The 27,488-nt window shown below is 42.6% G+C and overlaps 2 protein-coding genes across 3 annotated transcripts in view; one reads left to right on the plus strand and one right to left on the minus strand.

Moving 5' to 3' along the window:
• frmd5a (FERM domain containing 5a) overlaps positions 1 to 14,446 on the plus strand; it is a 49,064-nt gene extending 34,618 nt beyond the window's left edge. Inside the window, exons 5-14 of one of the 2 annotated variants that reach the window (XM_019895674.1) lie at positions 258 to 355; positions 2,067 to 2,190; positions 5,368 to 5,455; positions 5,578 to 5,666; positions 7,031 to 7,094; positions 7,203 to 7,294; positions 8,230 to 8,304; positions 8,822 to 8,890; positions 9,046 to 9,152; positions 10,926 to 14,446. In XM_019895674.1, the coding sequence (XP_019751233.1) occupies positions 258 to 355; positions 2,067 to 2,190; positions 5,368 to 5,455; positions 5,578 to 5,666; positions 7,031 to 7,094; positions 7,203 to 7,294; positions 8,230 to 8,304; positions 8,822 to 8,890; positions 9,046 to 9,152; positions 10,926 to 11,491 (1,372 nt within the window). In that variant the 3' untranslated portion in view covers positions 11,492 to 14,446. The remainder of the gene's footprint in view (positions 1 to 257; positions 356 to 2,066; positions 2,191 to 5,367; positions 5,456 to 5,577; positions 5,667 to 7,030; positions 7,095 to 7,202; positions 7,295 to 8,229; positions 8,305 to 8,821; positions 8,891 to 9,045; positions 9,153 to 10,925) is intronic. The other variant, XM_019895682.1, reaches the window with a different exon arrangement.
• A 1,915-nt stretch (positions 14,447 to 16,361) lies between these two features.
• blm (BLM RecQ like helicase) lies at positions 16,362 to 26,911 on the minus strand. The gene is made up of 21 exons (XM_019895588.1): positions 26,565 to 26,911; positions 25,535 to 26,184; positions 25,323 to 25,449; positions 24,901 to 25,004; positions 24,691 to 24,805; positions 23,951 to 24,612; positions 23,695 to 23,871; positions 23,491 to 23,609; positions 22,014 to 22,127; positions 21,475 to 21,573; positions 21,249 to 21,397; positions 21,069 to 21,175; positions 20,171 to 20,331; positions 19,891 to 20,086; positions 19,609 to 19,799; positions 19,096 to 19,240; positions 18,800 to 18,999; positions 18,524 to 18,716; positions 17,515 to 17,637; positions 16,743 to 16,953; positions 16,362 to 16,670 (listed from the first exon to the last, which is right to left on the minus strand). The coding sequence occupies exons 1-21, from the start codon at positions 26,657 to 26,659 to the stop codon at positions 16,490 to 16,492; spliced, it is 4,119 nt and encodes a 1,372-aa protein (XP_019751147.1). The 5' UTR covers positions 26,660 to 26,911; the 3' UTR covers positions 16,362 to 16,489.
• Between the last annotated feature and the right edge of the window lie 577 nt (positions 26,912 to 27,488).

The raw sequence follows: 27,488 nt of genomic DNA on the forward strand, positions 1-27,488 counted from the left end.
CAAAAGCAAATTCTTCAACCAAACCGCTTCCAAAAGGTCATTTTGATGCATTTCAACGAGCAAGTCCTCATTATATGACGTTTCCTGTTTCCTGTTCTGATCCTTTTGTCTCTACTATTCGATTTTATAGCCAGAACTGGACACATGTCCAGAATGTTGTGTCCAGTGATGATGCAGCAATTCTGGAGCTCCCCTTTAATATCATCCGCATCCTCCTCAGACGTCCCACTGAGCTTCGTGGTGTCTTTTCATTGCAGATATCTCGTCTTCCTGCAAATCAAAAGGGACCTTTACCACGGCCGCCTCCTGTGCAAAACCTCGGACGCCGCATTGCTGGCTGCCTACATCCTTCAAGGTAATGGAAGGTAACATATGGACCTGCTGCCATGTCTAACTCTGCATTAACTTGGCTGGAGAACTCAGCAGGCTGACAAATACATGCTTGTTGTAGAAAAAGGCGAGACAGGCCAACTGAAAATGTCCAACTAAGATGTGTGAGCCTCTAGGCATGTATTTTTTCCAAACTGAAATGCCCCTTATTACACTGTCAGAAAATAGGGTCCATTTTTTTTCCGCGGTACAACATTTTGTTATGTACACTATAAAGTTCACAATTGAACCTCCAGGTACAAATAAGTACTGTTCGAGTTCTGTTCATTGTTAGAAAAGCTTTGCAAATGCTCATAAGTGGCCAAGGGAGCATGTCTCTACATTTTGTTTAAATGCTAAGCCGATGTGAATATGTTTTGAAATAGCCTCCCGTTGCAAGGAATGCATCCATCCATCCACCCATCCATTTTCTAGTCCGCTTATCCTCACAAGGGTCGCATAGTAGTCGTAGTCTAGACTAGGGATGGGCAATTTACCGTATTTTCCGCACTAAAAGTCGCCCTGGATTATGAGGCGCACCCTATTTTGTATTTTTTTTCATACATTGGGCACACCGCATTATAAGACGCAATCTACAATGCATCCACTAGATGGAGCTACGCTCCAGGAAACACCAACAGAACGATCAAACGTCAGTAAAACTTATTTAATAAAGCAGCGACACAGTTCACTTAACCAACAGCAAGTTATAACATTGACTCGTTAACGTTGAACTCTCTTGCTGCTGCTCTATTTCTGTGTTCAACTGCGTAACCGTTCGCCTTAAGTTTGAACTTTGCGCAGTCAGCATGTCTCGAGCAAGGAGCCATTTTGGGGTCGAAATATTACCGTAATGACCATACACAAGGTGCATCGGATTTTAAGGCGCGCTGTGAGCTTTTAAGAAAATGGAAGGCTTTTAGGTGCGCCTTTTAGTGCGGAAAATACGGTAATGTCATTTAGGCACTTTAACCCTTTCATGCACTCTGTAACCTGATAACATCATAAGCTGCCCACTGGGGTAACCGCTGTCCCTTGTGAAGAAAATAAAAGGCTGTTGTTATTGACCATTATTCGGTGGCCAGGATGTATTGTGGCAAACTTTTTTGGGGGGGGGGCATAATGTCATTACTCAATATATTATGTTACCCGTAGTTTCCTGACTACTTGAGTGACGGTGAATTGCCACAAAATCAATCATGGCTGACAGCATCTCTACATCTCTCGTCTCTAATGGAGATGAATAGGTGGAAGTGCTTTGAAGTGATGTTCGCCATCAAGTCGTAAGTGAACTACAACTTAAAACTGATCAGGTGTGTTCAGGAAACATTCTTTTTAATAGTCTTGCCCATCTCTAACCTAGACAGTAGCCTTACACAGTGTCCCCCAGCAATAGGTGGCCAGAGGACCCTTAAAAGTACAAATGGAGCACATTTTTATGACAACCCCAAAATAGACTGAGTGGTTATCTGGTCTCCCATCTTCCTTTAGCCAAAGACACGCATGGTGAAATGTGGAGATCGTATCATAAAAAAAGCACGGTGCTGGAGGGTTAGGGGAGGGGCTCATGAATTAAAGATGTTGCTGCCTGGTCAGGTTCCTCGCACTGGAGAATTCAGTATCAGGGTCATGCGAATGTAGATTGAAGTTAATAAGCACGTAACCTTCACATAACCTCTTTGTGTTCCTTCCCCCAGCTGAGATCGGGAATTACGACCCCGGGAAACACCCCGAAGGTTACAGCTCGAAATTCCAGTTCTTCCCCAAACACTCGGAGAAACTGGAGCGACGGATCGCCGACATACACAAGACAGAACTGATGTACGATGAATTTTTTTAAAAAAAAATACTCGACAAGGGGTGGGCAAACTGCTGTACGGTGGCAGTGAACGCACCTCAGCTCACGTCATAACTAGCAGCAGTTTGGCAGAGTGTCAACAATTCTTCAAAAAAAGGCATCGAGACGTTTACTGTCAAACTAAACATAAAACTAAGATAGCTACACTTTGTCTAATTAAAACATACCTTTACCATTAAAATCTGCTGGCTGAATGCTAACACATGAAGGAAATAGTCAAAAATGGGCGACTAAATAGAAGCTATGTGTCAAGAAAAATTTGGGTTTGACATCCCCTTTGATTAATCAATTTTAGGGGGAAAATGGTATGACAGAACTTTTTGATCATGTAAATTCTGGGTGGGCCACCTTCAAGAATGGTCGTGCTTCCTGCTCGGATACAAGCCTGAATAAATGCCATGCGCTTGCCCTGACATTGTCGCTGCCTGCTTAAGAGGCCTCATGATGATAATGATGATGATGATGATGACAGCTGTCTATGCAATAAAAAGCACTCAAGGTCCACAATCCACTCAGAGGCTACACTTTACACTGTCACTTAATTATGCCACTTAATAATTTTTTTTCTCTTCTCCTTCAAGTTACATCAGTTTAGCAGATTTTAATCAAGTACAACCTATGCGCGTTTTCAAATTTGGTCAATTCAAATGACATTTTCTTTTTCAGTGCACTTTTCCACCTCTGTTTTTCAAGAAAGAAACACCAACAGAACGATCAAACGTCAGTAAAACTTATTTAATAAAGCAGCGACACAGTTCACTTAACCAACAGCAAGTTATAACATTGACTCGTTAACGTTGAACTCTCTTGCTGCTGCTCTATTTCTGTGTTCAACTGCGTAACCGTTCGCCTTAAGTTTGAACTTTGCGCAGTCAGCATGTCTCGAGCAAGGAGCCATTTTGGGGTCGAAATATTACCGTAATGACCATACACAAGGTGCATCGGATTTTAAGGCGCGCTGTGAGCTTTTAAGAAAATGGAAGGCTTTTAGGTGCGCCTTTTAGTGCGGAAAATACGGTAATGTCATTTAGGCACTTTAACCCTTTCATGCACTCTGTAACCTGATAACATCATAAGCTGCCCACTGGGGTAACCGCTGTCCCTTGTGAAGAAAATAAAAGGCTGTTGTTATTGACCATTATTCGGTGGCCAGGATGTATTGTGGCAAACTTTTTTGGGGGGGGGGCATAATGTCATTACTCAATATATTATGTTACCCGTAGTTTCCTGACTACTTGAGTGACGGTGAATTGCCACAAAATCAATCATGGCTGACAGCATCTCTACATCTCTCGTCTCTAATGGAGATGAATAGGTGGAAGTGCTTTGAAGTGATGTTCGCCATCAAGTCGTAAGTGAACTACAACTTAAAACTGATCAGGTGTGTTCAGGAAACATTCTTTTTAATAGTCTTGCCCATCTCTAACCTAGACAGTAGCCTTACACAGTGTCCCCCAGCAATAGGTGGCCAGAGGACCCTTAAAAGTACAAATGGAGCACATTTTTATGACAAACCCAAAATAGACTGAGTGGTTATCTGGTCTCCCATCTTCCTTTAGCCAAAGACACGCATGGTGAAATGTGGAGATCGTATCATAAAAAAAGCACGGTGCTGGAGGGTTAGGGGAGGGGCTCATGAATTAAAGATGTTGCTGCCTGGTCAGGTTCCTCGCACTGGAGAATTCAGTATCAGGGTCATGCGAATGTAGATTGAAGTTAATAAGCACGTAACCTTCACATAACCTCTTTGTGTTCCTTCCCCCAGCTGAGATCGGGAATTACGACCCCGGGAAACACCCCGAAGGTTACAGCTCGAAATTCCAGTTCTTCCCCAAACACTCGGAGAAACTGGAGCGACGGATCGCCGACATACACAAGACAGAACTGATGTACGATGAATTTTTTTAAAAAAAAATACTCGACAAGGGGTGGGCAAACTGCTGTACGGTGGCAGTGAACGCACCTCAGCTCACGTCATAACTAGCAGCAGTTTGGCAGAGTGTCAACAATTCTTCAAAAAAAGGCATCGAGACGTTTACTGTCAAACTAAACATAAAACTAAGATAGCTACACTTTGTCTAATTAAAACATACCTTTACCATTAAAATCTGCTGGCTGAATGCTAACACATGAAGGAAATAGTCAAAAATGGGCGACTAAATAGAAGCTATGTGTCAAGAAAAATTTGGGTTTGACATCCCCTTTGATTAATCAATTTTAGGGGGAAAATGGTATGACAGAACTTTTTGATCATGTAAATTCTGGGTGGGCCACCTTCAAGAATGGTCGTGCTTCCTGCTCGGATACAAGCCTGAATAAATGCCATGCGCTTGCCCTGACATTGTCGCTGCCTGCTTAAGAGGCCTCATGATGATAATGATGATGATGATGATGACAGCTGTCTATGCAATAAAAAGCACTCAAGGTCCACAATCCACTCAGAGGCTACACTTTACACTGTCACTTAATTATGCCACTTAATAATTTTTTTTCTCTTCTCCTTCAAGTTACATCAGTTTAGCAGATTTTAATCAAGTACAACCTATGCGCGTTTTCAAATTTGGTCAATTCAAATGACATTTTCTTTTTCAGTGCACTTTTCCACCTCTGTTTTTCAAGAAATTGACTTTTCTTGTAAAAGTCCATTGAGAACACATTGACTGAAAGGGAAATGATGAAATGTTTTGAATGGATTATGGTGAAACACAATAGTGCTGGTTCTGTACCAGTAATGATGGCGTTGAGCTGTTTGAGGCTCTGCTGCCCACTAGTGGCAAATATTTTCTTCACTAGTGCCGAATCACTTTGCTGGTAAATATCAGACTTGCCAATGAATGCTAAAATAATTCAACTTTTTTTTTTTTTTAACCGTTAATCATTTGTCACTTTGGATCCCCTATGGCTAATCTTCCTGATATCGACCACATCAACCAAAAAAAACCCAAAAAAAAAACAACAACAGTGTAATATGAAATCTTCCAAAATTCACTTGTGCCTTTTTGCAAGTAGTTTAAAATGCCACAAATAGAAAGAATATAAAACTTTAAAAATAATTATTTTTGTTTTTGTTTCATAAATGTCCCATGTTTTTTGTTATGTTCCCCAGTCCTGATGTTTGGTGTGTTGTCGTTCCCTCTCAGTGGACAGACACCTGAAACATCAGAGCGAAATTTCCTGCAGAAGGCCCAGATGCTGGAAACATATGGTGTTGATCCGCATCCGTGCAAGGTGGGCTGCTGCATGCGGATCGGAAGCAACGACACCAACAACAACAACAACAGCACGTCGTGAGCTGCACTCTATAGTACAATGTTTTGGATGTGTCCTCATTTGACTTTTGTCTCTTCCAGGACGTGTCGGGAAACCCGGCTTTCCTTGCCTTCACGCCCTTTGGTTTTGTGGTCTTGCAGGGAAACAAGAGAGTGCATTTCCTCAACTGGTGAGTAAAATCATGCAGGTTGGCATACAACCACACTGCATAACCACATGGGCTCATCATGTCTTATTTCGATACACGAGAGAGACCAAATATTACAATCAGCTCTTTAGTGTGACACGGTGGTATTTGTAATATTTGTACAACCACAACAATGAAAGTTATATGATCTTAAAATTAGAGTGCACACCTACATTTAGATTGGGACCAAATTAACCGTTTATACTTTTGTATTAATGGTACATGACAAGACTTCTTTTTTCGACAGAGAAAACAAATTACTCTTTAATTGTCAGTTGTATATTATATTGTATTTTGTATTAATCCTACCTCCATTGCGGCTTCCGAATTCATAGTCCTGCTATTTAGTGGATTATTTTTTCCTTTCGGTTTTTGACTTTATTTTATTGTGCCGGCTGTTTATTTGGGGTGCAATTCCATTGTCAACCGCTAGATGGCAGGCAAAGTATTTTGTGTGACGCTGTAAATTTGAAAGACGAAGAATGCAAACAGGAAGCGTTTCAGGCTCAACACTTTTGTTTGTTTGTTTGTTTGTTTGTTTTTTTAATGAAAATGTGAAATCCTTTTTAATACTCGTCCTTACGCCTACAGAAAGCAACGACGGTAGCTTCATTTGGTAATGTACATCTTTGGGGATGATTCCTGATGTACATTGTGAGATGATGAGTCTGCTAAAATTAATCGAGAAAAAAAATTATTGTAAATTAAGAGGGATCGGAACACTCTTACACTGTACAATATTTTCATGTTATCCATTGCTGTTGCTCTCTCGCGATATTATGTGTTTGAATGTGTTTCACATTTTATGTTTAAAAAGTGTGTTGAAAGCCCTTCAAAGAATATGTGCCGTAAATGCTATAAAAACATGCCAAGGTAGTATTTAAATAAGGTGTTTCAATATCGTGGACTTCACTTACATGGGGTTGTCTGGAATGTAACCCCGCCATGGAAGGACGATTACTGTATTATTATTCGTAGTAGTTGCAGTAGTAGTAGCAGTATTAGGGTCGCACGAGTAGTATGTATAATTTATTCATGGCGCAGCTGTTTGTACGCTATGCACTCTTCCATCTGTCACTACCTGTGAAACGAGGTGGTGCGCAGATGGCTCATTCATCACACTTGCTCTATTCAGAAAGAGTAAAAATTGGACTTCTTTGAGGCTTTACTCAGAAATATGTGTGTGGTACTCACGTTTCCTACCCTCTTATTCACCGTCCGCCTTCAGGGAATACAACCAGCCATTTTTTTTTTTTTTGTCCACTCTGTGGCTGTTTATGTGATCTTCAAGTACTTTTCATGAATATTTAATGAGCTGGTTTCTCTGCACTTTCCTTCCCGGACAGGAACGAGGTGACCAAGCTCAAGTTTGAGGGCAAGACGTTCCACGTTTATGCAAACCACAAGGAGGTGAGAGCGCGACTTGCTGGCATGCATGTTGTCCATCGTGTGCTCCCCCCTCCTCCCCCCCAGTGTTTTTAATTATCCTGCACGCCGTCCTCTATTTTCAACGTGCAGGAAACAAAGATCACTCTGACATACTTTGCGCCCACACCGGAGGCATGCAAGCATCTTTGGAAGTGCGGCGTGGAGAACCAAGCTTTCTACAAGTGAGTTGAACAGTTCAACGCCTCCGCGTGACCTTTGGATCATCGACGCCGTTCTGTTCAAGGAAGTCGGCGGGGTTTCGAGGTTATGAGGCTCGATCACACGTTATTTTCTCCAAGGCAAAAGTGGGCATTAAAAATGAATGTCTCACTTACCAGGACTATAAACATATTGAATAGTGTATGGAGACGTGCAAGGGACTCGTATGCATATCACACATGCGGCGGTTGAATAATTCACTTGTGCTTTCCTTCTTTGCTGGCGTGGAGGCAGTGCAAACACGATCCTCAATAAATTACCATTTTAATGGCTCCTTGTCATACAGAAAACAGTGTAAAATTGATTTGAGTCTTTTTCTGTGGTCACGAACGTTGCTTTTCAATATTTTTTTTAGATAATAGTCACTACAAAGGCTGAAAAAGTCGCGAACTTCACAACACTGACGTTGATTTTGTAAACCACTTTCTGTTTTCAGTCAAGTCGTTGGAACAAGAAGTACCCCGTACTCAACGACACGTTTTGAAAAAAAAAATCAATTTTAGAAAATGAGTTTGAGGAATAGGTTTCAATAATCAATGAGGAAGAAAATCAATGAATCAGCTAGTCCTAATTGTAAGACAAAAAATACCCCAAACATGTCTGCTAAATTTGAATATAAATTGCAAATGCTATCCATTACTCATACTCTTCTGTGCTGGCAGCACAATGAACCCAAAAGGCCAAAAATGAAAAGCATCCCTGTGGTGCTAATCCACTAAGCTGAAGCCTCTGCATTTATTGGTTGAATTCCGAATGATATGACATTCCAATTTTGAGCTTCTGCTCTGCTGTTCTTATGACTTCTGTATCAACAAACTTGATTTTTATCCCTGCTTTCTTCTTATTAAAGTTGAAATGTCCCTTTTGTTTTTTTGTTTTTTTTTTTGGTCATTTACAGGCTTGAGAAGTCAAGTCAGGTCCGCACAGTGTCCAGCAGCAATTTGTTCTTCAAGGGCAGCCGCTTCCGTTACAGGTACTGTCCACCTAGCCTCCTCGAAGACGTAATGACCAAATGACAGGATGGGGAGGGCGGCACCGGTGAAAAAAAAAAGATTTCCTCAGAGGAGGTGACCTTTTCCTGGCCTTCTTTTCTGCCATGTCAGTCTGTTTTAGCCACAGAGGATAAACCATCACAAGAGGCAAGCAAGCCAAATTAATGGGACAGATTGCAGCAGGCAAAATCACGGTGCATTTGCTTTAATCCTGCTGTTTACCGGGGAATTGACACAAATTGAAAGCCAAACTATCATTATTTGTTTATTCTTGAAGAAATTCAGATTTAGGATCATTTCCCTTCATGAATGAAATTTAGACTCAGGTACTTGGGAGTTTTAGAACATATATAGTTTCTCCAGTGATCCTAATACTCGGGGTCATCCACACATGGCCCGGAGGAAATTTAATCTATTTAACCAGCAATGGACAGATGTCCCAATACATTTGTCGATACAACGAATAGAACCTCACATGGTCTGTGTGCTTTGCAACAGCGGGCGCGTGGCAAAAGAGGTGATGGAGCACAGTGCCAAAATCAAACGAGAACCTCCGGAAATACACAGGTACACAGTGACGAACTGCTGAGAGGTCCTGAATTTATTCTTTTTTTATTTTTTTTGCTTTATCACACTATCTGTAGCAAGCACACACATAGTAAGGAGGCTACTGTCTATCACTTTCTCGCAGCGCTGTGATGCTTGTGTGTGTGTCTGTGCAGAGCTGGCCTGGTTCCTAGCCGGAGCTGTCCATCCATCACCCACGGGCCTCGGCTCACCAGCGTACCGCGCACACGGCGGAGAGCTGTACACATCTCTATCATGGAGGGTAAGCCCGTAATCGGGACACTTGATTGTGTCTGAGCTGATTGAAAAGCTTCCGCCGTCATATGGGTTCATCGAGAAAGAAATAATACTGTATAGGAATGTGGATTTATTGTCTTTTGCGAGGTTGTCAGCCTGCTGTTTTGGCCTTCCTCGTTTTTCTTCTTCTGTGGTGACCGGCGTTCGTCTTCAAAATCGTTCATCCCACTAATATGATTAACTAAAGTGAAAAGAACAGTCAGTAGTCCCTCCTTGTATCTTGCAACGGAGTCACGCGCAGGACCCTTGAGTATATTTTGCTGTGGTGTCAGAAAAGCTGACCGCATGGCTTGCAGTGGTATTAATACCTCAACTGAAAATAGCCCCGGGGCCCGCTACTCCATGTTTGTCACTGGACAGGGGTGGGGCCAAGTCAGGCGGTCCCGTGTGAAGCGCTTCACACGCTCGTCCTCAAGTAATACACGGCAACTCCGTGGCCTGGATTCCGGGACAGTGACCATCGGGACCAACGGTACTTTTAGGAACAGGACAGTCTCCCTCGTGCCGTAGTCATGGTGAAGTGTCTGATCCGCATCACCACCCGGGTGAACGTCCACTTGCGCATGATCAACCACTGCTACCGCGACGTCCGCGTTCGCGTGCTGAGCCTGGGGCCCCGAATGCTGGGCAAGGCCCTGGGGGTCCTACCCCTGTACCCTGCTCTGGGCGAGGAGCCGGGGTCAGCCGGCATGACTCCATTGCCTGGCACGTCGCTGCCCTGCCTTCAGTCCAGCAACCATCCAGGTAAACTCGTCAGGGAGAGGCACCGCGTGGCTCACTCCAGCGAGAGTCAAGCGTAAACATAGAAGATATTTTTATAGCGCATTGTTTGCATACATTTTGTTGATGGCAGCAAAGTGACCTACTGTAGTGATTGATTAGCATGCCTCACAGTTCTGAGGTTCTAAGTTTGTATACAATGATCCATTTTACTGTACGTCAACAGTATATACAATACAACACCACCACAATACAACACTTTTTTTCCCCACATTTTAGGAGGAATACATTTTCTCTGTTTTGCCATTTCAATCTGAGCTACGATATAAAATGTTACGGTTCTACAGTGTCGTTGTTTTAAGTGTTTTTCATTGCTTCCTGGAAATTTGGCTCAAAGTAAATTTTTCTCTTGGGTGCATTTGTCTTGACAAATTTATTTTGATTGCCCAATTTTTGATTGTTGTTGTTGTCCAAAACAGGATGAGTCTTTGTTTAGGCCTCATTCCAGATTATGACATCATTACATTTGAAGACATATGGTTTTCATTTAGGGTGGCCCGGTGGTCAAGTGGTTAGTGCGTCGACCTCACAGTATTGGGTTTGATCCCAGGTCCGGCCTTCCTGTGTGGAATTTGCATGTTCTCCCCGTGCCTGCGTGGTGGGTTTTCGCCGGGTACTCCGGTTTCCTCCCACATTCCAAAAACATGCATGGCAGGCTGATTGAACACTCCAAATTGTCCCTAGGTGTGAATGTGAGTGCGGATGGTTGTTCGTCTCTGTGTGTGCCCTGCGATTGGCTGGCAACCGGTTTAGGGTGTCCCCCACCAACTGCCCGAAGACAGCTGGGATAGGCTCCAGCACCCCCACGACCCTAGTGAGGATAAAGCAGTTCAGAAAATGAATGACTGAATGAATAAATCAGAATTTTGCTTCACAGCAAATATTATCACCGACATATACAGTACATGTAATATTAATGCCGACATCTCACCTGTCTCCCTTTATCTCTTTAAACCAGGCCTGGAGTCTCTCCGTGACAGTGCTCACTCCACCCCGGTGCGTTCGGTATCCCACAGTGAGGCGTTCATCCCGCGCTCGCGCAGCCAGGCCACGGAGGCCGGCGAAGGGACGGCGGTGATCTCGGACGAAGCGTACAGCCCCTCCGACAGCGTCCTGCCAACGCCGGTGGCCGAGCACGGCGTGGAAATGCCGGTCACCTTGCGGCAAATTAACGGGGCACCCTGCAGCATCGAGGAGGAAAAGGAGTCGGAGGCAGGGACCCCCACGCGAGGGGTCGGGGGGGACTTTGGACAAGAGGGCGCCGCAGGGGCCCTCAGCGAGGTGGAACAGGTGAATAAGTTTGTGTTGAGTGTCCTGCGTTTGCTCCTTGTCACCATCGGACTCCTCTTTGTCTTGCTCCTCCTCCTCATCATCCTCACTGAGTCCGACCTCGACGTGGCGTTCTTACGCGACATCCGCCGGACTCCCGAATTCGAGCAGTTCCATTACGAATACTTTTGTCCCCTCAGGCGGTGGTTTGCCTGCAAGCTCCGCTGGGTGGGCGGGTTGCTCGTTAGCAAGTGAGGCGCTCGCGTTGGTAAAAAGGCCTGTTGGTGGGGGGCCGAGGAGACGCCATGGAAGTGGCACCCATGGGATTCGTCCTCCTCTTGCAGCGATGCTGGTCGGACCGACCTTGTGACCCCGGGACAACTTCTCTCTCTCCCCCTCTCACACTTTTGAGTTTTTACATCTCGCCCACCTCACTTTCGCTTTTGTTCTCCTTTTTTATGAAAACCAATTATCTTTTCCTTCCTTTTTTTTTTTTTTGCATAAAAATCTGAGAATTTTAAGGAGTATGCGCATTACTTTGAGGTGTTATTTATTGACTTTAAAGGTATTTGCATCAGACGAGACGGATGGAGCACTGCAAGAAGATGGGTAAAACAGAAGTGAGTTAGCGGGGTACGCACATATTTAACATGTTAACTGATTTTTAAAATGTGAGCGACCTCACACATGAAGGGGGGGGGGGAAATGTGTTCTTACTGTTCGCTTTGGGGCAGCTTGTGGCATCGTGGTGCCAAGGAACCTTATTGAAGTGGAGCTTCATTTAGGCATTCAGTAAGCCTGTCTAATGGAAAAGTAGTGCTATGCCACTGTTTTGATGCCAATGAACTAAGTTGGAATATGAAGAGGAGCTTCATTCAGGCATTCCATACGCCTGTCTAATAGAAAAGTCGTGCTATGCCACTGTTTTGATGCCAATGAACTAAGTTGTAATGTGAAGATGAGCTTTATTTCGGAATTCCATCGGACTATCTTCTAATAGAAAAGTAGTGCTTTTCCACCATCTTTTTCTATAGCCAATTTGAGGGGTGCGGGGGGATTTTCATATGACATACCCAACACACCACACGCGTCTTCACCAGCTATCGCAAAACTCCTCCTCTAAACCAGATGTCTGTTGTATTACTGATTTGCTATAGATGCCAAAAAACGTTGGCAAAGCAATGAAAATTCAGCTCACTTCAACATAGTTCCTTGTCACCAAATGGTGTCAAAGCTTTCCATGTAGGTGAATTTTTCAGCAAATAATGGAGCAGAAGTTAAAAAAAACCCAAACAATTGCAGTTATGTGGTTTAATACCACTGGTGAATTTGTGACTACCGGGCAATTGATTATTTGGGAAGCATGCTGATGTAAACATTTTTAACTGGGCTATGTCGTTTGAACGTATTGCAATATCTTTCGAACGTACTGCATAGTCGTTCAAACGATTTGGTAAAGTCATTTAAATGTATTGGTAAACTCATTTGGACATATTTGGTAAAGTCATTCAAACAGATTGGTCAAACATTAGCTAAATGCTAAAAACATAGCATTCTTTCCCATAATGCTCGCCTCAATACATTAGGATTTATTATCGTAAATAGTGAATTGGTCTTTTGCTGACTTGGATCGCAAAGCAGGGTAAACACTCAAATTGGACTCTATTATTGTTGTATGGGTGTACCCTGCTGGACTGAAATGGACAGGGATCTTAAAATATAGTATAAGAGGTTTAACGTAAAGTTGAAGGTTGAAGCAAAATGAAGGCTCACGTGAATGAGAAGAAGAAAAGGAGACTTTAATAGACAAATACTGTATCTCTTTTTTAGTATTGTATAAGGCTATGGTGACCTCGTAGTGTTCAGCGGAATGAGTAGCTAATAGCCTAGCTATACAGTACAAACGTAGATGTGCAATGCTTATCAAGTACCGGTACTTCTTGAATGTGTTTGTTGGTTCCGCTCATTCATTTTCATGACCTTGAGATTCAATGAATTTCAATTATTTCTTACGATGAAGATTTATTTTGGATTAAAGATCAACCTTTCGGTTTATGTATCATATTGCTAGTAGAAGATCAGATGATGTACTTTTTTCTTTTTTTTTTTTTTTTGTACAAAACGAGTTTGTTTCCTAATATATTGACAGCTCCGATGTATATTTTAACAGGACTCAAATGTTATTTTGTTATTGAAGATGAAAATGATACTTTTTGTAGCGCTGTGCGTCTCAAGCGAGGACGGGAGCATTGACGGAGAAACAAATGTCAGCCTTCGGTCTTTGTGTACAATACAAATACACGTGTGATGCCAAAATACATTTACACCTTTCATACATCCTTCTCACATCAGATGAAAAAATCGAATAAAATAATTGACAGATGATAAAATAAACATGACAAAAAATTATGACTACAGCCATGTTACTGATTAAGTGCATTTGATTTTTTTCGAAAATAGATGATCAATGTAAAAGGTGCATTGAATATACATTGTCGACATTTTATACATTGTATTGATGACTGCTTTTTGAACATATGAGGCAAATATGAGCTCATAAATGGGGTCAAATCACGAGACTGAACATTGTGCAATGTTTTAGGAGAGTCTTTAACGTCATCGGGTGCACAACACAAATAACCGGGATTACAAGAAACGACTTCAGCGGAACCCCCGAGGTCGAAACCCTTCCAATCTCCGATTTGTTTGCATTTCGAGACACTTTTCCGAGAGGAATAATGAAAAAAAAAGATCTGTTCCATTAAAACAAAACAAAAGAAATTATCAGAACATTAGCAACTGCCTTGCAAGTGTAAAAAGACAATTATTTACAAACAAATTTGAAATTAAATGTTGCATAAGCAACCCTCCACCCCCACCCCAAAATCCCTGTGTGGTATCTGTCTGAGTGTTTGAAAAGGATGGAAAGAGATTTACATGATACCTTTTTGTTTTGCAATGGTTGTTGAAGTTAGGGAAGGAATTCACTTTAAATGGAAGCATCGTCCTTTCAGCATGCAGCTTTTGCACATTTGCCGTTCAAAGGCTGCTTCGGTCCACCGGAATGCCGACAATAAGAACAAACACGTCCATGAGAAGTGCACATACTGTAGTTGCTTTAGCGTCATGTAGCGTCTTGAAACAAGAAAAGGAAAATATGAGATAACAAAGAAAAGCACCATTCAAGAAGCAATAATTAAGGAATGATTTTAAAAAAACAACATTGTCATAAAATTTGTGTTAAAAAAATGTGATCAGTGACCCCGGTTACAATTGTATTTTCCTCATTGACCTCTTGTGTTGATGTTTTTGTTTTTTGTTTTTTGATGGTAAATGTTTAGTTGATTGTTTCTCGTCATGCTGCTTGGAGGAAATGTAACATTTTGTCCATTTTGTTTGCATTGAACAGTCTTAATGGCCCGACCCGACAGTTTAGTGGGGAAAGGCGCAGGACAAGATGAAAGTTTGATCATGTTTACTTTTTTTCCCCATTGGAGATACATTGGTTTCAGTTTCTTCTAAATATAGTCTCAATTCAAATATCACAGAAAATGTTCACTGGTTCACGATTTAATTTTTAAAAGAAAAACTTATGTGGACCAATTACTACAGAGTGAAATATCCTTTTTTTTTCCATCTCAAGATATTAAATTTCCATTATCTGAACTGTTTATCCTGATGAGCACCGAGGGAAATGTTATTTATTTTCCATTAAAAAAAAAAAAATTTAACAAGGTAGACATTTTGAAGTTGATGAATTTTGAGTTGATTAATTTCACTTTTTGAATTGAACAACTGATATTTTTTTCTCTGTATTACAATTTATGGAGATGCACCTTCGACCACATTTTATTTTATTTCACTTTTTGCTGGACAATGGACGATGTCGTGGAAACACTTTCAAAGTAAATGTGAAGGCGCCTCCAGGCTTTGAGTTGCGTCCCCAATGGAATTCAGCAGACACAGATTTTTTTTTTCTTCCTAAAAGTTGTCACTGGCTCAGACATTCATTTGGTTTACATCATGTGAAATAGGTACATGTGAGCCGTACGTGTGACTCCCTCCTCCAGATGCTGCACGTTCAGAAAAAGCTGGTGAGCCGCATGTACGTCGTCTGTTTTCTCATGAGGGTGAAACATGTTCTACACAAGTTGTATATATTGCAACGTCCGTGTGCCAAATCCAGTTGTCGACCCGTTCTGAAGTCATGTTTTTACCTTAGCTAACCTTATGTACAAGTCAGTAGAAATCTTGTTTCTCTCCTTTGTAAACTGGTGCCATGAAATGGAAATATTCTGACTTGAAATAAAACATGGATTTTAAAACATATTGCTATGGCTTGTCGATTCACTCTGACCTCTCTCTCCTCCTTTAATTTACGTATTTATTTTTAAGATTAAAGGGGGGTACTATGAAACGAATAAATTCCGATAACCTTTTTCAAGAATGTAGTCCTATTTTTTTTTTTGAATGAAGGCATAATTTCCAAAATCAGACGTCATTTGAGAATAAAGCAATTGTGAAATTTTCTTTTTTAAATGTGACTGTTACCTTGTTAAATTTTGACTATCTTGGAAAAGTAAAACTGTAGTAAAAATTACATTTTTTTTAAGGAAAATACTTTATTCATGATACCGTTTTCAGTTTTTCTCTGAAAATATTTTAAATGACTTTCATCACACAAAAAAATTACTTTTTAACTTACACTGAGGTGTAATATTTTTTCAAGTTTCCAAACCTACATTAACTAATCAATGTCATGACTGTAGCTCCAATTTGCATTAAGAACAATCAATTAGAATTCTTACTAGACTATATACTATTTAACAAGTTGAATCTTTTTTGACCGGAATGTTGATTTTTCATCAGGGCTCATTCAAGGTCGCAAAGAAGTCGCGGAAACGTTCGCCAAACGTGCACCGACTGTTTCTGTTCTTAAAAGCGACCTTGAACGAAACATCGACATTCTGGCTGTAAGCAAAGACTCGCCAAAACCTCGACGCTCAGTGAGACACGGGCTTTAGTCTGTATAGTTGAAATGATTTCTTCATGACACAACTTTAACTCAAGAAAAACGTTATTTTTTTTACATTTAAACTACCTGTACATGAATAAAGCTGTGCTCGGTTTTTTCATGATCTTTAATATATATTTACAGGAGCAATAAGGATCAGTAAGAAAAAATAGAATTCCAACAATGTACACTTTGAACATCATATATTACAAACGGTGTAGTGTAAATGCAACGGCGCACTATATGTGAGAAAAGGACGGCTTGAGAAAAGGTCGCTGGTTCTGCGGCGTGGGCATCGCCATGAAACCCGGCGTCCTTCCTGACGACGAGTCACCTGTCGCACCTCTGGACCCTCGGCCGGCAGATTGAGAACCACCTCTGGCTCCCCCTCTGGAAGCCCAGGGTTTATTGCTGCCTCGGCTGATGGAGAAACATCAACAATTTGAGGCAAATGAAGTTGATTTGGAACCGATGAGAAGTTACACAACGCACCCTCGAGAGTTGGAACCCGCGCCTCCGTAGCCTTTTCTCTTTTTGTTGTATTTGAAGAAAGGCATTTTCTTCCTCTTCTGCCCATGCGCGCTCTGGCTTCGGAAGTAAGCAGAGGAGTCGTCGCCGTCACTGTCCTCGTCGTCGACACCCGAGCGGCCTCGAGTTGTGTCGATCCAGCCGTCTTCACCACCACCCTCGGCCTGTTGCTCCACTGGGAATGACACGCGTAAAATTGTTGGTTCCCCAAACTTTATTGGGCTGAGGCACAGAAGAAAAGCTCACGCCCAAAAAATAAATCAAAGTGTCATAAAGAGGTACACAGTGTTCTCCCACTATATTACAGAATTTTTTGGGTGGAATCTTATGTTGCCCACAGCTCGCGTCCAGACACTCACATGTCACATGCCAAGCCGCCAAGGTACTACAGCTGAACAATTTTGAAAAAGAATCTTCAATATTGCGATTTAATTCGCAATTTTTTTTCCCACGGTCGTCTTCCCATGTATTTTTTTAAACAAACAACAATAAATTAATCTCCATTACAACAAACGAATCATAGATTTATTTGACATAAATGTTTTGAACTTATTAGGTAAGATCAACTCATCTCGTGTAAGAATATCTCATTGTTCTGTTTGTTACTGGCGTAGATATTTTAGATTTCAGGAACAATGAAGTGAAATTGTCCAATTTCCCAACAGACCAGGCAGGAATGACGAGCAGCAAAGCCACATTGCGGAGAACAAGCGCCGGGAAGCGTGGAGTCTTTTACCTGGATTCTCCCACTGGGAATATTTCTGAAGGACCTGGATCACCTCCCCGCCGTACTTCTCCAATTTGTCCTCGGTCACACCGTCGATTTGCAGCAGGATTTCTGGGTTGGAGGACAGCCTCTCTGCAGATGATGTTCAGGAAATTACAGGTGGTAAATACTTGACTATTTCATAGGAAATTAAAAAAAAAAGTTAATATCGGGGGATATATATTCATATGGCTTCAGGATTATTGAATTGAAAAAAAAAATGCACCTGAAGTTGAAGTGCACGCAGTATGTGTCGAAGACTGTCGTAACTTCCACGAACAACGCAGGCTGAACAACATTAGGACCTTCTCAAAATTCTAAGTTTGTCTCTCCACTGGGTACGGGCTGTTAATAGATTCTGACGGTGTGCTAACCGTGAGCAACATTTTTTAAAATTAAAAATCAGAGCTCTGGTAAATAAAACTGCATTTTCCACAATTTGTTTTTTTCCTAACAAATGATAGAATAGTTGATGCATTATAACATTATCATATCATGTTAAAAATAAATATTAATAATCTTCTTCTGTATGACATCTTTTTAGGAAGTCACAGTGTGCCATCATTGGTTTGCTACTTTTAAAAAAAGCACCACAGGCTACTCATGTCATTCTTGGGGCTAACCAGGACCTGCTGGCACCATGTTTTTTTTTGTTTTTTTTTAAAGGACAATGCACATTAATCGACAGCAAAAAAGCATTACTCTCTAATTTTCCTCTCTCCCTCCTGCGCGCGTAACTGCTCACTCTTCCGCTCTCCAGTATGCTCAGCCAAGGAGGAGGGGGAAAAAAGCCGCTCGCCTCTCAGCATTAACTTGAAAAAGGTGGCTCAATCTCTAAGGGTGAGTTGCAGATGGCTGCTTTTGAATCCATTTTATCTCCTGGTGGGGTATAATTACTAATATCATAATTATGTTCAAATAATGTCAGTTTTTCCCAATGAAATCCAAAACCCCTAACGTGACAGCATTTTAATATTACCAGATAACTTTTTCAAAGTGGCGGTGGAGAAGATGTTGTAATAGTGAATCCCGAAGGTTTTCCCCAGTTGTTTGCAGAGCTCCACCAGCTCCTTGAGGCACTCCTGCACCTTTTGGTCCCTCTGAGAGACATTCTTGGCCACCGCTTTGTTCTTCCTGAAGCTGGAAGCGCTTTCCGTGTCGTAGAAGTTTACCTGTAATGAGACCGCGGCGTCAGGTTTTGTCTTTGCGCGTAATACGGCACGTTTGTCGGATCCCGCCGAGCAGGACACGTGACCTGCATGTGTCCGGAAAGGAGGTTGAGAGCTTTTGGTCCTGCGGAGATATAAGACACAGCTTGGCCGCCGTTGGTGATGTAAAGGTCCTCCATTAGGATGTTGTCCAGGACCAGTTTCTTGAACAGGCGGTCTGCATTGTGCCTGGAATAAGATCCTCCCATCCCAAACATGCCTGTCTGGAGCTTGGCAGCTTTGGAACCTGAGAGACAATTTTTTTCCCCCGCCTCGGGCATTATTATCTAGTGCAACAATATGCACCAGGCAGACATGTTGGCGAGGTAGTAGTACGTCGTACCGACAAAGATGTCCACCAGCATATTGAGTGTCAGGCGGCTCTGTTTCGCGGTCCGGCCGAACTTGGCGCCAACCTTCTCACAGTTCTCCTGCACGAAGCTCACAATGTTCTTCACCTCGTCAGTGACATTCCTCATTTTGTATTCCTGTGTATATTTAATACAGACAAGCAAACGCCAAGCGGTTATGCAACACAGATTTTATAACATTTAAAAAGAAATGATCGATAGCCTGTTTTTGTTGTTTTTTTCTTGGCCGATACTGATTATTAGTGGTCAATGGGGCTGATAACCGATATTTGGAGCAGATCGTTTTCAGGGGAAGGGTAAACGTTGGCGTCAAAACTTTTTAAAACAATACGAACTTTTAACTTTCAACTCCGTCAAAAGGTGAGGGAGCTCCAAGGGTCAGCAGCATGTCTGAACAAGTTCAGTGAAGATGAAGAATACAATATATATATTTATGTTTGAACATGAACATCCATCCATCCATACAAATAACCGGATGGTCTTACATTTGGCCTGCTGCAGTTGTCACAGGCGACGTCGGGGTTTTCCTTACAGAAGCCCCTGTTGAACGACATCTCCCCAAAGTAGGCGAGCAGCTGAATCCTCCTGCAGTCCATCATGTTCTCGCAGAACTGCACCATGCTGTGCAGGTTATTGAAGTGAGTGGCCTTGGTGTTTCTGTCACCCTCCCGGTCCACTGTCATGAGAAAAAAGGGGCAACGGCAGTTTCAGAGCAGGGAACAACTTGGTCTCGAGTCAAAAGAATTCATGTTGTTGACGTCACGTACTGTTGATGATCCTCTTGATGCGATGCACGTCGGCGTAGGTGTAGAAGAGAATGCAGTGAGAGATCTCCCCGTCCCTGCCGGCCCTCCCCGACTCTTGGTAGTAGCCCTCGACGGATTTAGGCAGACTGGCGTGGATCACGTAGCGCACGTCAGGCTTGTCGATGCCCATGCCGAAAGCAATGGTGGCACAAATGACCTGGCGGGGGAGGAGGATGGGCGTCGGTGACACTGTAAGGAAACGGGGTCTGCGATGACGTCGGCGAGCGACAAGCAAGCTCACCTGGCAGCCATCTTGGTTGATCCACTTGGACTGCACGTACTCTCTGTCGCCGTCGCTCAGGCCGGCGTGATAGGACAGCGCCAACAAGCCGGCTCGTTGTAGGCTTTCGGCCATGGTGTCACAGTCGTTTCGGGACAGGCAGTACACGATGCCCGAATCACCTGCAAGATAGACGAGGAGATTACAACAAAACCAGCGAGGAAACAGTTTGCCGTTGCAGGAGTACCACAGGAAGGACAGTGGAGCACCAGTACATTGCAGTTCCTATTTCACGCCCCCAGAACACAAAATTTGCTTGCAATCATGTTTTATGGATTTTTACAGTACACAGTCACGTTAAATGTATTGTCGAATAGTCTGTTGATGCGTGTTGCTGCTCCGTGTGTGTCAAAGTTGCACTTTAAGGATTTATTCTCTATGCTAATTCCCTTGGCCTGTCATTTTGTATTGCTTGCGTTAAGCTCGTCTACTTTTGCTGAACAAAATAAAATGGCTCGGTTGAAGATTTTGGTGTTTAAACACATGGACGTGGAATTTTCATTCTTTTTTTATCCCTCCTGACCGCCAGCTTTTACAGCGCTGAGTGACTGGACACTCTGGGATTCATAGAACCGTAGTTACAGTGGTCATTTTCGTTCCGTGTGTCAGTTTTATATTAAACTTCAACTGGGAGTGAAAAATAAACAGCTTAGCATTTCTTGCCTCTTATCTGGCCAACTGCACAAGTGAGTCTTTTTATTCCCCGTTTACTCAAAGTCACGTCGTATGATAGCCGCCCATGCCGAAAATGTATTTTTGATATGGGCTCCGTATATCGAGCATTTTCATTGGTTGCAGGTGGATCTGAAACATATGCTGCGCGATAAACACGGCTTGCCTGGACTTGTCAATTACTTACGTGGGTAGTGCTTCTTGATCCAAGTGACGCAGTCCTCGTCGACCTTTTTGGGTTTCTTGGGCAGCACGGCGTATTTAAGATTTGCTCGGTTAAAGCTCATGGTGAAGCTGGAAACGCAAAACGAGAGGAATGAGACGCCAAAAGCACAACTCAAAAGTGAAAAGTCCGAAAAACACTTACACCTGAGGGCGCGTCATATTGAGCTGGTGCAAGACATCCGTCTGCACGCGCGGGGTTGCCGTGGCAGTCAGGGCCATCATGGGCACCTTAGGGAACTTCTGACGCAATTCGTTCAGCCTCTTGTAGTCCGGACGGAAGTCATGTCCCCACTGCAACATTGACGGTCGCTTGGTTAATGAGACAGCTGGCGGGGGTCAGTTTTGTGTGTTTGAGAGGAGCCACGCACATGACTGACGCAGTGAGCCTCATCGATGACAAAGCGAGCCAGGAGCCCTCGCTCATATAGATTCTGAAGAGCTGAGATCAGCCTGTTGCTGGCGCCGACCTTGACGATGGAGAGGGAACACGTGTCAAGTCACAGCGGCCAACACACTTGACAGAGCTTCAACAAACATACTGTGCTAGTACATCCACTTCTTAAAAAATATTGTAGGATGGTTTCTTTCAGTCGTTCAGTTCAAAAAGTGGACCTCACCTATCCAGATTTATTCAAAGCAGAAAAGACTTTTCAGAAAGCCAATTCCTCACTAATTACTGAACCCAAAATATATTTTTTAATTTTTGTATTGAAAAATATATTTACATTTTTTGAGACGGTGAATTCCGGATGTTCATTTGCTGTAAGATAGACGGTAAGCACTGAAATTATAAATCTATATGATTTCAGAATCTATATAATTTACAGTACAAGCTCCACTTTTAGAACTGAATGGACTTGAATGATATTCTACTTTAGTGAGTTGCAGTTGTACAGAAAAGCATCACCTTTTCAGGTGTGACGTAGAGGAGTTTAATGATGGGCTCCTTCCTAGAGAGCTGCATGTAGATCCTCCCTGCTTCGCTGTCACTTTTATCACCAGAAAGGCTTGTCGCTGGGATCTAAAACAGCAACGAGAACAACAGCGCTCGGTACATCACAGATGCCAGTGAAAGACCGCCCCAAAAAAAAAAAAAAAAAAAAAAAAAAAAAAAAAAAAAAAAACCCCCCAAAACCCAAAATAAAAAAAGACAACACACCAAATACTCACACACCCTCTCATGCTGCGTTAGTATGGTATGGTGACTTCTCGGATTGTGGTAAGAATTGAATATGGAGATACAGTATATTCTCTGAGAGCAGTATGGCAGAAGGAGGTCCATTCTGATTGGTTCCAAAGAGTTGGGAAGAGGCAGATGATATGCGCTGATCCCAGAGATGGAGGAGCGATAAAATAATAAAACACAACACTGACAGCGGAGGAGACCTGGAAGTGTAAGATGATGGTCCATATTAACCCAAGGGTCAACTTGGGGTTCCCATCTGCAATGTCATCATTTCTGATGTTAACAAGCTTGACCTAGAGAAAAAAAGAAAAAAAAAAACAGACAAAAAACAATCATCTGAAAGTTATGAGGCAAACACTTCCAATTTTACGTAGATTAAATATTATATATTTTTACCTGCCGGTGCTTGAGGAAGTCCAGTGCTATTTGTACATTCTGCAGTTTGTGGAATCTCATGCGGCCTTTCTCTCTGGGCTGAAGAGAACAAAGAATGTAATTTAAGCATCCTTAAACATTGGGACTGAATTAAAGGGGAGAATTTTACGTAAAGGTGGATGCCATTTGAAGATAGAGGAATAAAACCATGCCAGACCAAACTGTTCATGCTTGCATTCAAAAATGAGCACAATCTGCCGAAATTTGGTTGTTTCCATAACAAAATTAATAAAACAATAACTTGTTGGAATGTTCTAAATATAACCACATCAACTGAATAGGGTGCCATTCTATTAAGGTTGGAGACAAGTATGGTCTTGCTGTTTCTTGTGGATGGGGCGGGGGTCATACTCAATACTTGGCATTCCTTCTAGTTTTCAAGTTGTTTTTTTTAATTTGTCTTCTAATATGGAGGAATATTCTCCAAACAAAGAAAAACAAATAAATAAAAATAAACTCAGATGTTGGCACAGTATCATATGTCTGCTGCTTTGCCAAGATACAATATTTCTTAAAAAAAAAAAAAAAAAAAAAACCCCCCAAAAAAAAAAAAAAAAAAAAAAAAAAAAAAAAAAAAAAAATCCCCCAAAACGCAAAATTAAACAAGCTAAGCTCACTAAGCGTTGCATTTAGCACCTTCCTCATGTTATGATCGCACCATGCACAACTTTGTCCTTACAACCGCTTTACATTGGTGCGTGTTCGTGTGAACGTCGAAGTAACCAATGTCCGCAGTAATAACGTGGCCAACAGGTAAACATACATCCAAAGAAGTGAGCTTCTGGACTTGATCCACAATGAGAGATTTGAGTGGCGAGATGACCACAGTGACTCCCGGTGTCAGACAGGCAGGAAGCTGGTAGCACAGACTTTTACCGCCACCTGCAAGCACACGTCACCATTAGGGGCGGCCATCTGACGGCGATCCACATCTCTCGGCATCATCATAATACCGCGAGGTGCAAACCTGTGGGCATGAGCACAAACTCGTCCTCCCCGAGGATGGCGGCATTAATGGCTTCGAGCTGATTGAACCGGAACTGATGGAGACCGAAGCGCTTGTGGAAGATCTTCGTCATTTCCTGCGAGTGGGAGAAGTTGAAACCTCGGAAACGGTCGTGTGCCGGGTTTCGGAACGTGGGTTCTGCAGTGGATTGAATTGAGAAAAAAAACGTTGTCAACTTTACCAAAACAACAATTTTATAGCTTTCTTAGTGACTCACCAGCAGAAAAAATCTTTGCAGGGTTGAGTGGAGGCGCGGGCATCGCAGGTTTCTTCTCCCATAAAGACTTGCTCGGCCCACCTTCTTTCACGGCCGTTGGGGCGGCGATGGGCGTCTTTAGCGGCGCCGCCGCCGATCTTGGCGGTTCATCGAAGTAGTCGGGCATGTCAGAGTCGTTCAAGTCATCAATGTCAAAGTTGTCGATGAAAAAGTCATCAAGGTCAACGTTGTCCGCTGCTGTGACATTTGGAGTGGACTGAATCTGCGCTGAAGTCTCCGTCTTCTTCTTTGGCAAGAAGGAATGATCTTCGCAGTCCAAATCTATGACGGTCTTCTCGACACCGGAGTTATTGTGAGGTGTGTTGGAGATGCCGTGGCTTGACGGAGAATTACAGTTGCTCTCAATTTCCACAGCGGATTTCCAGCCATTGTTGCAGCCTGATGCATTTTCTTTAATAAGGCTGTCAGATTGATCGGAGTCACAGTCCACAGAGATGACGGAGGATCTCCTGATCTGAGAAGTCTTCTTTGAAACAGTGGGTAAAAAGCTGCTGGAGAAATCGGAGCAAGATTTGTCTTTCAAGCTGGGTTCAGAAAGCACAGTGCTGTCAGGCTGCTGAGTCCTCAGCAAGGCGGCACCGCCGGTAATGAGAATCCTCTTCCTGGAGGGGGAGAAGGAGGCGCAGTAGTGTAGTCACGCAGTGATGGAATGTCATCAAGAAAAGTGGAATCGCACCCACCTTTGAGCCCTCTTCAACAGGAGCTCGTTTCCACATGACAGAGCGATGAGTTCGTGTTCAGGGATGGTATCCACCAGAGCACAAATACACTCCATGATGCTATAGAGTTCGTCATCTGTGAGGGGGGGGAAAAAATGCAAAAGGGAATTTTACACAAGGAAAAACAAATGAAGACAAAGAACGATGCCAAACGATGTCAGACGCGCTCACTTTTCTTGTCTGTTGAATGCTCATCAGAGGCTTGACGGGGTGTCACGGTTGAGCCAGTGGAGTGCACATTATTGTCCTTGTTTTCAGTATAACATGGCTTGGATCTGTTCAAAAGAATAACAAATCAATCGCGACATATTGATGGCACTACGGTAAGGGTGTGACGAGAATGCTGGTGAAACATACTGGTGTTAAAAGGCAAATTGCATGAGCATATAATGAAAATAATCTAAAATTGTTGGTCAGGATTATGTGCAATAATCACAATTCCCACTGACAATTATGAAAGTTTAGGAATAGAACTCAGTACATTTTGCAGGTGCACCTAATGTCGACAGCAATACAAACTCCACCATGAAAACTCTCTCCAAAGTGAAGTCAAAAAACAACTTAGGGGAGGAAAAAAAAAAAAAAACGCTCACATGGACTCCACAGGAGATTTGCTGTAGTAGCTCTCTGGAGATGGCGGGATGTAATCGAGGTCATCTTCAGGCTCCAAGGTGACATCCAGTTTAATAGACTCTGGATCGACACATTTTTTATTATCATCTAAGTGGGGACAAAAGAGAAGCCACGTGATCTCCATTTGTAACGCACAAATGCAAAAATGGAACTGCAGGAAAAAGTGTGTTACCTGTCATGGGCACATCATCATTGTCCTCTTCGCTTTCACTAACAACAGACTTCTGATAAGACGACTGGCGTCTTCTTGGTATGTTTATTGGAGAATCTTCTGGTTCACTCTCTGCTGGTTGTTGGACTTCAGTCTGATCTGGCATTGCTTGAATTTCATCTGTTTTTAGATGACACTGCCCCCCTATGGATTCTGTTTTCCTTTCAGCTGTGACTGGCCTGCAGTCAGTCTTGTTTACGTCTTCATTCAAGGAGGTATTCTTTGCCTTGGTCGAAGTTTCAAAGTCATCCAAATCGTCCCAGTCGTCAAGCTGGATTCCAAGTGATGCATCCAAATTTACGGGAGTGCTGACATTGTTACTCATTCCCGGTCTGTCCAATTTGGGTGTAGATGGACACACTTTGCCAAAAGACGCCAATGACGACAGGCTGATGTCCGATTTGTCTTTGGAACTTACAGAGAAGAAGTTGCTGATTTTGGACTTTTGAGCAGTCTCGGGCTTGTTTGAAAACATCACAACAGGCTGAGTCACCAAATTGGTCTTAGGGACATTGACATTCCTGCTTGCCAAAACATTTGGGCTCTTTACCTTGCTCAGGGTTTCCACCAAGTTTGTACCTGATGGCGACTTCTTTTTAAAAGAAAATGGCCTGAAATATCAACAGGAGGGATTTGAATTGATTAAAAATGTCAAACACACAGAACCAAATAGACAGTTTATGGCGTTATTATTGCATTAACAAACGATTAATACAATGACACTAGCTGTGACAATGGCTACATGAAACACTGCTTGAATGCACACACCTATGCAGACATTAGCAAAGAGCACCGCAGTGTGCACAACATACTCTAAGCATATATTGACGAGGATGCTTTCTAATTATCGTCAAAAGAAAAAGTGACACGATATTCATTGCCTCTGACGTCAGAGTTTACGATCAGGTTTGCACGCCGACAATTATTAATGCTAGAAGCTAAATCGTGCGATAAGCAAGTGACACACTCGGGGACAAATTCTTCCACTTACCCCGATTTAGGTTTAGCCAAAGACATCTTGCTTTGGGCGCTGGTGCTGTGTCTCGCCAGCTGCTCCTTCAAATTATTCTGAGGAAGATTGGACATTGTTGCAAAAGAGCTGGGCTAGCGACTAGCTAGCTATCAAGGCAACTTAGTCCGCGCTAACTTCGTCGTTCGTACGGAACTCTGTCACAGTGCCGAACGCGACAAATGGACACATGGTCACGCCGAAAGAGACCGTGTCGTACTGTGACAACTTACATTTAGAAAATAGAAGCAAGATGAGTTCGCTGAATTTTTCAGAGCCGCAAAATAAAACCAAATGAAGAAGTCAGACAAGGCGCCTCATCAACGCGGCTACCCGAGATGAGTTCGCTGAATTTGTCAGAGCCGCAAAATAAAAGCAAATGAAGTCAGACAAGGCGCCTCATCAACGCGGCTACCCTATTGGTCGAGATGTTACACCGCTGAGGATTGTGGGATACGTTGTTTATAAGACGTTACCAGCCCCTGCCACGATCAATCGCATTCGCGCTTGACCGGTGTGCCTTCATAAGGAAATATATTTTATTTTAATTCAGTCATATTTTTGTGGTTTTAGTCTATACTGAAGTAAAAATGTATTACATGATGAATTTCTATCAATATGACCCCCTGCAGCACTGTCCAGTACTGTACAACTCAAGCACAATATAAACAAATACAGTACTGTACATTCATACTGTCACATGAATGCCTCTCTGAAGGAGTCAATCGAAAATCAGCATCATTATCTTCGTACAAGCATTAAAAATAGATATACCATATACTTGAATGCTGTATTTAATTGGCCTATTTTATTTAATTACAAATGTATGGGTCATTCCAGAATTGGGGAACCATTTAGTATATGTTCTTGTCCTTTGACCAAACATAAAAAAACGAAGAGGAAAAA

This window comes from Hippocampus comes, unplaced genomic scaffold (assembly GCF_001891065.2).
Source record: "Hippocampus comes isolate QL1 unplaced genomic scaffold, H_comes_QL1_v1.1 scaffold570, whole genome shotgun sequence".
Classification (NCBI taxonomy): Eukaryota; Metazoa; Chordata; class Actinopteri; order Syngnathiformes; family Syngnathidae; genus Hippocampus; species Hippocampus comes.

What these genes read in the sequence shown, in the direction of transcription:
- blm (XM_019895588.1), bottom strand. Translation starts at nt 26,659, where the DNA reads ATGTCCAATCTTCCTCAGAATAATTTGAAGGAGCAGCTGGCGAGACAC. An exon ending in AATATGACGCGCCCTCAGGT is followed by an intron (nt 21,176 to 21,248) that starts GTAAGTGTTTTT and finishes TTGCGTTTCCAG; the next exon opens with CTTCACCATGAGCTTTAACC. An exon ending in TCAACCAAGATGGCTGCCAG is followed by an intron (nt 20,087 to 20,170) that starts GTGAGCTTGCTT and finishes CTCCCCCGCCAG; the next exon opens with GTCATTTGTGCCACCATTGC.